The sequence below is a fragment of the Pseudophryne corroboree genome, chromosome 8 (genome assembly GCF_028390025.1).
Source record: "Pseudophryne corroboree isolate aPseCor3 chromosome 8, aPseCor3.hap2, whole genome shotgun sequence".
NCBI classification, from domain to species: Eukaryota; Metazoa; Chordata; class Amphibia; order Anura; family Myobatrachidae; genus Pseudophryne; species Pseudophryne corroboree.
In genome coordinates this window covers 21,764,775-21,777,229 of record NC_086451.1, presented here as the reverse complement: position 1 = coordinate 21,777,229, position 12,455 = coordinate 21,764,775, and the positions used below count along the sequence as shown (strand labels likewise).

Here is a 12,455-nt window from a genome sequence, read left to right as displayed (position 1 = left end):
CTGACGGGAGCCCCTATACTGGTCACAGGATTAGTTCTAGTAACTACTCTCTCATTGCATTAATCAGTCACTCCTATATTATGATGGTATATACTATTCTACTGACTATTGGCTAGTAGCTAATTCTCAGTATCAAAGTTACTAAATGTGAGAGTGTGTAATATATCCCCCCTCACTAATTATATACCTCACACATATAACGAGTTCACTGACCAGCTCCATCCTTCATTATTTACTTTACAGTCCAAAATACACGTATATGTATACACATACAACCCATACACTATGTATACATCTGTATGAAGTACAGGTTGAGTCTCCCTTATCCAAAATGCTTGGGACCAGAGGTATTTTGGATATCGGATTTTTCCGTATTTTGGAATAATTGCATACCATAAGGAGATATCATGGTGATGGGACCTAAATCTAAGCACAGGATGCATTTATGTTACATATACACCTTATACACACAGTCTGAAGGTAATTTTAGCCAATATTTTTTATAACTGTGCATTAAACAAAGTGTGTACATTCACACAATTCATTTATGTTTCATATACACCTTATACACAAAGCCTGAAGGTCATTTAATACAATATTTTTTATAACTTTGTGTATTAAACAAAGTTTGTGTACATTGAGCCATCAAAAAACAAAGGTTTCACTATCTCACTCTCACTCAAAAAAGTCCGTATTTCGGAATATTCCGTATTTCGGAATATTTGGATATGGGATACTCAACCTGTATATGCATTAAAGTAGTTTTATTTTGGGGACGTGGCAAAACGAAGACATTCTAGCAATATCAAATTATATTTACAGTATATATATTGGTATAAAGAAACAAAATAGAAGGCAGATAAGAACCACTTGGCCCATCTGGTCTGCACATGTACATAAACACACTTACACTCAAAGGTTAATTTTTGTTTGGCACTATTTAACCTACCTGTATACCTACGTACAGATGTGTGTCCTTTTATACTGTGGCTTCAGCGCCCCAAATAACCCGCCCCTTGGTGCTCCAGGTCACCGAGCGTCTTTCTATCCCTCGAAGTCTGCGTCTTAGTCGAATAAATAAAACTGGAAACAACAAAACTGCATTCTACAAATCAGCCACTAGATGGAAGTATTGGCTCATGACGGAAAGAAGAGAGCCTTGTATCATTAAGGAACTACGGTGCGTCCTATACGCTGTCCGGGGAAAGCAGACAACTCACTTGGCAAAATTAATTAATTACTTAGCAGGTTTTTATATTGCACACATATTCCGCAGCGCTGTACAGGGATGTTTTGGTCACTCACATCAGTCCCTGCCCCAGTGGAGCTTATAAATCTATAGTTCCAATCAAATGGACACACGGACCATTTTGATTTTGGAGCATGTAAGGAAACCAAAGCACCTGGAAGTAACCCAGCGCGGGGGTAACATGCAAACTCCACACAGATAGTGCCTCAGCCAGGAATTTAAATCATGACCTCAGGTTGAGGTAGTAATGCTAACCACTACACCAACTGTGCAGCCACAGACAAACCTTATCTGGCTATTTTGGGGGGCTACCTGCAGATATTAGGAACCCCCCGGGATTTAAGAAGGAGGGACCACAGTACTGAGATCTTGGGTGCAATTACCACCAAGGCCTTATCTGTGTGGAGTGTGTATGTTCTCCATGTGTTTGTGTGGGTTTCCTGCCACATTCCAAAAACATACGGTCAGATTAAGGTGTGTGCATCCATGTGGTCGGGAACATAGACTGTAAGCTCCACTGGGGCAGGGACTGATGGGAATAGCTAATTATGCTCTGTAAAGCGCTGTGTAATGTATGTGCTCTATTCGAATAGCTGTTATATAAATATTTGCTGTGTACCTGTTGTCGAAGTCAAAAATATTACATATAGAAAACATACAAACTCCACACATTATGATTTGCTATGCTTGCGAATACGCGCAGCGAGCACAGCAATATATGGTAGCCTACGCACTCACACAGACATGCCACAAAGATATATTCAACATATATTTCATACAGCACATAAATTAAGCATGTCAAGCACTAGACATTATAAGGTTTTAAATTATATAATGGAGTATAACGTCATGTATGTGTATTGTTGGAGCGGAGCAAGATGGACATGTCGTGCTTGGTGTCAAAGTAATCAGTGGAATGTGTAGATTGATTTGATGCCTGTGGTTAAGTTGTAGCTCATTGCAACAATTAGTTATGATTGAATGTATGAATATGAAGCCACAATTCAACTGAGAACAAAAGACATCCTGCTTCTTCAAGGCTGGACATTGCTTGCATATGAACTGACCAATGACTCATCATGAATGAGAAAGTTCCCTCCCCTGGACCAATAACAGAAGACATGTACTCCCCCAACATACACAGTGTATAGCTGATCCCAGACACAATAAGTTCTGTTTTTGCTGGGTGCTGTTCGAGATGCTGTCTTTGCTGTTCTGTGTAGCTGCTGTTGAGGCAGATCCAAACATGGAGAAAAGTGTGCATTAAGGGAACTGGTATCGTATGCTGGCTGTGACTGTAACTTTATGAATTCTTTTGTAACAACTGCTTCCTGTGTAAATTGTAACCATGTATATACTGTACATGTGATCTATTGTATACATATCCTTTTAATATAAAATATATACATCAATGAGCTTTGGAACTCAGACAAAATATGTGCATGTACTTGTTTTCTCTTAAGGGATGTAGTGTTTGCAACGTACAGCGCACTTTTATCGTATATGGTAATAAGATGCGCCTTGCGTTTGCAACATATATTAGCGCTGGCATTTTAAATATTTATTAGAAATTAATCTGACTTTTACACTGTAAATGATTGCCCCTTTAAAAAAAAAACATCCGTGCGCGGCCGGCACCCCACATGGCCGTTGAACTCGGACATCCCGCCCCAAATCTTCAACTTGAATCCATGCTGATGAATTTTAGAATCTAATAAGTATCTTAGATTTCATCTCTATGGAAGTGGAAAGTCATCACTGTGATGCTCTATGTATTATATGGTGGTCACTGTGATGTTCTCTGCATTATATATCAGTGACTGTGATGTTCTCTGTATTATATGGCGGTCACTGTGATGTTCTCTGTATTATATGGCGGTCGCTGATAATCTCTGTATTATATGGCGGTCGCTGATAATCTCTGCATTATGTATCAGTCACTGGTACTCTGTATTTTATGGCGATCACTGTGATGTTCTCTGTATTTTACGGCGGTCAATGATAATATCTGTATTATATGGTGGTCACTGTGATGTTCTCTATTATATATCAGTCACTGATTCTCTGTATTACACGGCGGTCACTGTGATGTTCTCTGTATTATATATCAGTCACTGATTCTCTGTATTATATGGCGATCACTGTGATGTTCTCTGTATTATACGTCGGCCACTGATAATATCTGTATTATATGGCGATCACTGATAATCTCTGTATTATATGGCAGTCACTGTGATGTTCTCTGCATTATATATCAGTCACTGATTCTCTGTATTACACGGCGGTCACTGTGATGTTCTCTGTATTATATATCAGTCACTGATTCTCTGTATTATATGGTGGTCACTGTGATGTTCTCTATTATACGGCGGTCACTGATAATATCTGTATTATATGGTGGTCACTGTGATGTTCTCTGTATTATATATCAGTCACTGGTACTCTGTATTATATGGCGGTCACTGTGATGCTAGTTACTGAGATGGCGACAGCACTAATTAGCTTCCCCATAGGTAGACAAGAAAGGCAATGCCTAGTTATAGCCATTGTCAGCTCCGGGTTTGTTAAATATTGTTTAGATGGAATTAGAGCTCTTTTCCTATTGACAAACAGATCCCTAATATAATTACACCCAACACTACATGTCATTAATATAATGCAGGGGTAGCCAACCCTGGTCCTCGAGAGCTACCAACAGGTCACGTTTTCCAGCTCACCTAGCAGGTGCACAGGTGCAGTCATTACTGACACATTTTAAAAGATCCACAGTTGAGGAGACCTGGAAAACATGAACTGTTGGTAGCTCTCGAGGACTAGGGTTGGCTACCCCTGATATAGTGTATGGCAAAACAACCAGCGTGGGGGAGAGGTCCCCGTGACACTAAAGGGAAAATGCATCTGCCACAATCCATATATAGCTGTATAATATAGCTCTACTCAGATCCCTCTACGGCATACGTTCGGAGTGAGTCCATGTTGAGCTTGACGTGGGCGTCTGTTCGCTATACTGGGGTCATGCTATATTGTTTGTCTGCAGTTCTACTGTAATAAACCTGCATCTTTTTTTGATACTATAAACTATTATTTACATTTACTCTCTGGTATAATGACAGCTCTGCATTACACAGTACCTCTTACCCTGGCCTTATACCGTACATCTGCCCGGAGGAGAGAGATCAGGTAATAATGAGCAGTGAGAGGCGGAGGTGTATATTGGGTGTCTCAAGTCTTTGTATAGCCTGGCCCCCTATAAATCAGTCTCTGCAGACTCTCCCTCTGACAGCATGAAGCATTATGGGAGGGGGGGGGGGGGGGGGGGGGGATTAGGGGATATTCAGCCATAACAGAGGCAATGAAAAGATTTGGGATAAGCAATCATGGCGTCCCTACTTACCACCAATGACTTTTCTTAGAAGCCAATGTGGATGGAGAGGAAGAAGACGTCTCTCACATAAATCCGCCCCTGGTAATATAAGATCTGCTTAATCACTCTTCAAACTCCTCACCCTCACATACAACGCTATCTCTAATTCCACTGCTCCCTACATCTCTCCAGCCTCCTCTCCCTTCATACTCCCTCCCGCCCACTACGGTCAGCCGATGACCGTCGCCTCTCTACCACCCTGGTCACTGCTTCCCATGCTCGAGTTCAAGACTATGCCCGTGCTGCACCCCTTCAGTGGAACGCGCTCCCCCACTCCATTAGACTCTCCCCGACCTTGCAAAGCTTCAGACGGGCACTGAAAACCCACATATTCATCAAAGCGTACCCTTCTGACGCATAACCCAGTCCTGAGGTTGCTCCTCCATCCCCCTGCCTCATGCCTTGACCATCTCTGCTCTGCTTACATCCCGCCCTCAGGCTACCTCCCGCTTGCTTGCACCTCATGTCATCTGTCTGTCGCCCCTCCCCACTAGATTGTTAGCTCTTCAGTTCAGGGTCCTCTTTCCTCTTGTTGTCAAAGCCCTCTTCTCGACATATATCACTCATAGCTCTCTCCTACTCAGCGACCATCTTTACCTGCTTTTCTCCTGCTGGTAAAGGCTCATCTCTATCTATGGCCGCCAGCCCCAAGTAGTACGCTGATTACTCCCTCCCTACTTACATCTTGGCTGTATTATGTATGAGAATTGTGCTGCTCTCTGTTACCTGTTCTCTATTTCTGTTATTTACTGTAATGCTAAGTTTTGTCTCCCTGTACTGTCCTTTGTACGGCGCTGCAAAACACTTGTGGCGCCTTATACATAAAATGTAGTAATAATAATCACTGAGCATTGTGAAAACGCTCAGTGATACGTGTCTGGGGCCAGTAACATACACAAGAAAAACTGTGCCCCCCCCCCCCCCCCATAACGCCAGCGTCACAGCGCGCTTCTCCAGCTGGGAAATCACTTTCGTTTCCTGGCATTAAACCCTTCAGCATGATAAACACGGATGTCCGGCACTTCAGTGGCTGTGGAACTACTGATCCCAGCATGCTCTTACAGCAAAACTGTGGCAGGGCATGCTGGGACGTGCAGCACATTGCTCACCCCTGCACTAGACTAACATGACATCACGGGTAACATTGTTCATGGTACTGAACGCACAGCAAAACCACTCAGGCCCCGCTGTATGCAGGAATATTTATTACAAAACTAGAACTCTTAAAAAGGAAAACAAAATTACAATATGTACAAATTCATACTAGAATTATTAGTCATTAGGAATGGAAGAAAAGTTTTTAATTTGTCTGTCCGAGACAAGGGCTACATACAGCTACATGAGATAAAGGGCGGTATTTAGGTTTGTTAGCGAACCAAAAAAGCCAGCTATTCAACAAATCACTCTGCACTGCAGGTGGGGGCAGATGTAACATGTGCAGAGAGAGTTAGATTTGGGTGGGTTACATTGTTTCTGTGCAGGGTAAATACTGGCTGCTTTATTTTTACACTGCAATTTAGATTTCAGTTTGAACACACCCCATCCAAATCTAACTCTCTCTGCACATGTTACATATGCCCCCCCCTGCAGTGCACGTGGTTTTGCACATTAGTGTGCTTTTTGGTTTGCTAATAAATCTAAATAGTCTATATAATCTGCCACTACCGGTCAGATGAATGAAAGTCACCTGCTTCAGTCACTGACCTGTATCTTCCTCTTACAACAACTTGGCTGCGGACAACCCCAGAACGATTACCTTTTCCCCGGGCAGGTTTATTTCATTATCACCAGATAAACCCATCTGTGCACTGGATATAATTGTAGTTACACACACAGTACTATCCGCTGTAGTGTCAGTGGGTAACTAATACATTGGGCTGGACAATGAAATTCACTGACGGTGGAATTCCCGTTAATACTCTGCAAAAAGTGTTAAAAATCTTTGGATTCAGAAATTGTCCCTTTTGTGGGACAACATTCAGACATTGGCCACGTGTAGATGGTGAACTCTCATGTGATCCGATCTTGGAATAAGGCACATGAGCTGCACCCAGTCTCACAGGTATTAGGGCAATGCCTGCTGCCCATGTACCTGCCGAGAGGAATGTTAGTGTCAGCTATTAGCAAAGTTCCCCTTTCCCAGGAAACCATCTGCTGTACCCAGAACTATTGTTACGTCAGTTCTTATCTGCCCACCTCATCTAGCGTCTATTCTGATACAGAGAAATCCTGCTACCACGTCCTTCATCTCAGTCCCAGGACACAGAGCAGCACTTCCAACAGGGAGGGGACACTAGGTCAGAGACCTAAGCTTAAACATGGGGACGGGGGGGGATGTACCGGGCCAGATTGCTCAGTTTCTTTAGGGGTTGGGACCAGGATAGGTTGCTCATTTCCATCTGGGAGACGCAGGCTAGGTTCGCTCATTTCCATCAATGGGAGGGGGGAGAACCTGGATGGACCGCTAAGTCCAAAGGAGGGGGGATGGGCACAGGACGCTCAGTTTCACCAGGATTGGGGGACAAAGGGGGTGTGCAGGTTGCTCAGTTTCATCAGGGTGCCCAGAGCAGGGGGACCTAGGTTGCTCAGTTCATCGGAGGGGACAGACCGGGGAAAAGGATCACTCAGTTCCATTGGGGGGGGGGAGACCATGACAGATCACTCCGTTACATCGGGAGAAACCAGGACAGATCACACAGTCCCAGCAGGGGCCGGTCCAGGCCAGGTCACTCATTTCCATCAGGGGAGGGGTCCAGGCTAGGTCACTCATTTCCATCGATTGTGGACAACAGGACAGATCACAAAGTCCTGGGGAAGTCTGGAGCTGGGACTGGTCTCATTTCCACCAGGATGGGAGGGGACGTGTCACTCAGTTTCATCAGGGGGTAAAGGGGGAAACCAGGGTAGGTCACTCATTTCCATCGATAGGGGGGTGGGGGGTACACCAGGACAGACTGCTCAGCCCCAGAAGGGGGGGTTGGGGGGACAGGTTGCTTAATTCAATCAGGGGAAAACCGTGACAGACCACTCAGTTCCATCAGGAGAAACAGGGGCAGGACAATCAGTTCCACCAGGGGAAGGGGGACCAGGCAGGGTCGCTCATTTCCATCGACTGTGGACACCAGGTCAGATCACTCAGTTTCAGAGGGGGGGGGGGGGGGCAGGTTGCTTAGTTCCACAAGGGGGAGGGGGCAGGTTGCTCAGTTCCACCCGGAGGGGCGGGGGCAAGTTGCTCAGTTCCACTCAGAAGAGGGGGCAGGTTGCTCAGTTCCATCAGGAGGAGGGTGTCTGGGGGGGGAAGAGCTGGAACAGGTTGCTCAGTTCCATGGGGGGGGGGGGGGAGCTGGGACAGGTTGCTCAGTTCCGTCGCAGTGGCAGGGGTGTGCTGGGTTGCTTGGTTTCATTGGGTTGGTGGGGTTGGTGGGGGGGGGACTGAGATAGGTCACTCAGTCCCAGAAGTGGGACCATGCCAGGTCACTCATTGTCACTGACACCAGGATAGATCACTCAGTCTCAGTGGGGGGTGGGGTTGTATCTGGGTCCGGGACAGTTTGCTCAGTTCCACTAGGAGAGGGGGGCAGGTTGCGCAGTTCAAACCTGGGGAAAACCGGTCACTCCGTTCCATCGGGGGAAGACAGGTACAGGTCACTCCGTTCCATCGGGGGAAGACCAGGACACGCTACTCAGACCCAGAAAGGGTAAGGGACCAGGTCACTCATTTCCATCAAAAGGAAACCAGGTCAAGTCACTCAGTTCCACGAGGAGACCAGACCACATCACACAGTCCCAGCAAGGGGGTAACCAGACCAGGTCACTCAGATCCAACATGGGGGACAAGGCCAGATCGCTCATTTCCATCGATTGTAGACACCAGGTCAGATCACTTAGTCTGGGTCCAAGATAGGTTACTCAGTCCCAGCAGGGGGGGACCGGGGCCAGGTCGCTCAGTTCCATCAGGGGGGGGGGGGGGGGGACCAGCACAGGTTACTCAGTCCCAGCAGGGGGGACTGGGACCAGGTCGCTCAGTACAATCAGGGGGGGGGGCCAGCACAGGTTACTCAGTCCCAGCAGGGGGGACCGGGGCCAGGTCGCTCAGTTCCATCAGGGGTGGACCTCAGTCCCTGCAGGGGGGACCGGGGCCAGGTCGCTCAGTACAATCAGGGGGGGACCAGCACAGGTTACTCAGTCCCAGCAGGGGGGACTGGGGCCAGGTCGCTCAGTTCCATCAGGGGGGGACCAGCACAGGTTACTCAGTCCCAGCAGGGGGGACCGGGGCCAGGTCGCTCAGTACAATCGGGGGGGGGGGGGGGGACCAGCACAGGTTACTCAGTCCCAGCAGAGGGGACCGGGGCAAGGTCGCTCAGTACAATCAGGGGGGGACCAGCACAGGTTACTCAGTCCCAGCAGGGGGGACCGGGGCCAGGTCGCTCAGTTCCATCAGGGGGGGATCAGCACAGGTTACTCAGTCCCAGCAGGGGGGCACCGGGGCCAGGTCGCTCAGTACCATCAGGGGGGGACCAGCACAGGTTACTCAGTCCCAGCAGGGGGGACCGGGGCCAAGTCGCTCAGTACCATCAGGGGGGGACCAGGCATCCTCAGCCCATGGGGCCAGGCCTCACACGGGCAGGGCTTTGGAGACCCCCTTGCGGAGCAGGCTCCCGCACAGGCCGCTGATGTAGCGCCTCCCGGCGGCTCCGCCCGGCAGCATCCCCAGGAGCAGAGCCGCGCCGGTAATGACCTGGGCCGTGGCTCCCAGCACGGTGAGCGGGGTGCTCCGGAGCCCCAGCGCCGCGTACAGCGTGCCGGCCAGGCCGGTGAGGTAGAGCAGGCCCCAGGGCTCGGGCTCCCGGAGCAGGCGGCTGGGGCCCCGCAGGAAGGCGGCGGCGGACAGGCCCAGCACGGAGCCCATAGACCACAGCATGGCGAACTTCCGCGCCCGGAGAAGCAGCAGCGGCAGGTACAGGCCGGCCAGGCCGAAGCACAGAGCGCCCATCGCGGCGCACACCCCGGCCGCCAGCAGCCGCTGCGTCCCGCTCATCCCCGGCAGGAAGGGGTCCGCGTCCATCGGGCTCCACGACCAGGCCGGCGCCGCGGGGCTGGAGGAGGGCATCCAGGCACGCCATGCCGGCTCCGCGGGGGGAGAGGCTGCGGCCGAGCTCCCGGCCTTATTCTGCGCCACGTACTCCTGCAGCTGCCTGCCCAGGTCCGCCATCACCGTGGCACTTCCGTCTTTGTCTGCGAGTCAATAAAGCTGGGTGAATGTTTCCCTGGTAACCGTCCGTCAGATCGTCACTCGACTGTATACCCGCATATGTCGGCGTCGGCCATTTTGTTAGAGACCAATGGTGTCGGCCATTTTGTTTGAGCCCAACCACTGTGCTGCTGCGTCTGTAATAAGGCACGGGTTCTCCCCTGGAGCTCCTCTCTCAGCCTGGGACACACAGGAGGGAGGTGCAGGTGAGTACATGCCGGGGATGTGCCGGGAGACCCGGGCCCATAATGACCCCTGACCCTCCACCATATTACCAGGCATTATCTGCTGCCAGCACCTCTGTGGAATGGAGGCTTCCTGCTGCAGGTGCTCTCGATGTCCTGTGGGACTGCAGAGAGGCTGCCAGGGCGTGCTGAGCCTTCTAGTCCTACAATTTAGTCCTGTTCTTTAGGTAATGCTGATTCCCCTGACTGCTCCACCTGCAAGGGAAATATAGGGGGTTATACAGGTTTGTTAGCAAACCAAAAAAGCACATTAATGGTAGCGTCTAGATTCTCTTTTTGCGCTAAGGACCTTTCCCATAACCCCCTGGGTCCATGTCACAATCTATTTGGAATAGTAAAGTGTGGCGAGCGAAGCGGAGCGGAGCGAGACACCGAGCCCGATGCGTGGCGAGCGTCCAATGCTGCATAGAGAAATAAATTTGCCCCAAACGATTGGAGAACGAAGGAGACATTTAGATGCTGTAAGGGCGGAAGTGCTCTCCTGCCCTCTTGTTTTGTCACGTCCAGGTCCTTAGCACGAAGGCAACATAGACACAACCCACATTAATGGGCAAAACCACGTGCACTGCAGGTGGGGCAGATGTAACATGTGCAGAGAGAGTTAGATTTGGGTGGGTTATTTTCTATGCACGGTAAATACTGGCTGCTTTATTTTTACACTGCAATTTAGATTTCAGATTGAACACACCACACCCAAATCTAACTCTCTCTGCACATGTTACATCTGTCCCCCCTGCAGTGCACATGGTTTTGGCCATTAGTGTGCTTTTTTGGTTTGCTGACAAACCTGAATAAGGCCTATTGGCATATATAGGAGAGCTGGCTACATGGCGGGAGGCCCCTGCATCTGTATGCACCATATATGCACCTGGTTTGCTAGAAGGCATTATCCCTTGTACACTGATGAGACAGCAGTTGTTAGGGGAGAAAGAAGCACCCCCTAAAAGAAGTATCCTTGCTAACGTCCAGTTCACCTCCTTCCTGCTTGCCCCGTCACACCCCCTTCCTGCTTGCCCCGTCACACCCCCTTCCTGCTTGCCCCGTCACACCCCCTTCCTGCTTGCCCCGTCACACCCCCTTGCTGCGTGCCCCGTCACACCCCCTTGCTGCGTGCCCCGTCACACCCCCTTACTGCGTGCCCCGTCACACCCCCTTACTGCATGCCCCGTCACACCCCCTTACTGCATGCCCCGTCACACCCCCTTCCTGCTTGCCCCGTCACACCCCCTTCCTGCTTGCCCCGTCACACCCCCTTCCTGCTTGCCCCGTCACACCCCCTTACTGCGTGCCCCGTCACACCCCCTTGCTGCGTGCCCCGTCACACCCCCTTACTGCGTGCCCCGTCACACCCCCTTACTGCATGCCCCGTCACACCCCCTTCCTGCATGCCAACATCCCTTACTGCATGCCCCGTCACACCCCCTTACTGCATGCCAACGTCCCTTCCTGCATGCCCCGTCACACCCCCTTACTGCATGCTCCGTCACACCCCCTTACTGCATGCCCTGTCACACCCCCTTACTGCATGCCTCATCACACCCCCTTACTGCATGCCCCATCACACCCCATCACACCCCCTTACTGCATGCCCCGTCACACCCCCTTACTGCATGCCTCATCACACCCCCTTACTGCATGCCCCATCACACCCCATCACACCCCCTTCCTGCATGCCCCGTCACACCCCCTTACTGCTTGCCCCATCACACCCCCTTACTGCGTGGCCCGTCACACCCCCTTACTGCGTGGCCCGTCACACCCCCTTACTGCATGCCCCATCACAACCCCTTACTGCATGCTAACACACCCTTACTGCATGCCCCGTCACACCCCGTCACACCCCCTTACTGCGTGCCCCGTCACACCCCCTTACTGCGTGCCCCGTCACACCCCTTACTACGTGCCCCGTCACACACCCTTACTGCATGCCCCGTCACACCCCCTTACTGCATGCCCAGTCACACACCCTTACTGCATGCCAACATCCCTTACTGCATGCCCCGTCACACCCCCTTACTGCATGCCCCGTCACACTCCCTTACTGCATGCCAACGTCCCTTCCTGCATGCCCCGTCACACCCCCTTCCTGCATGCCCCGGCACACCCCCTTCCTGCATGCCCCATCACACCCCCTTCCTGCATGCCCCATCACACCCCCTTACTGCGTGCCCCGTCACACCCCCTTCCTGCATGCCCCGTCACACCCCCTTACTGCATGCCCCATCACACCCCCTTACTGCATGCCCCATCACACCCCGTCACACCCCCTTACTGCGTGCCCCGTCA

General features: G+C 50.5%; 2 protein-coding genes across 2 annotated transcripts in view; both read right to left on the bottom strand.

The window, feature by feature from the left end:
- Positions 1 to 5,861: 5,861 nt before the first annotated feature.
- SFT2D3 (SFT2 domain containing 3) lies at positions 5,862 to 10,418 on the bottom strand. The gene has a single exon (XM_063936037.1). It carries the CDS (start codon positions 9,883 to 9,885, stop codon positions 9,289 to 9,291), a length of 597 nt encoding a protein of 198 aa, XP_063792107.1. The 5' UTR covers positions 9,886 to 10,418; the 3' UTR covers positions 5,862 to 9,288.
- The window catches only part of PORCN (porcupine O-acyltransferase), a 26,343-nt gene continuing 24,220 nt past the window's right edge, over positions 10,333 to 12,455 (bottom strand). Inside the window, exon 14 of the mRNA XM_063935805.1 lies at positions 10,333 to 10,364. Within this exon, the coding sequence (XP_063791875.1) occupies positions 10,333 to 10,364 (32 nt within the window). The remainder of the gene's footprint in view (positions 10,365 to 12,455) is intronic.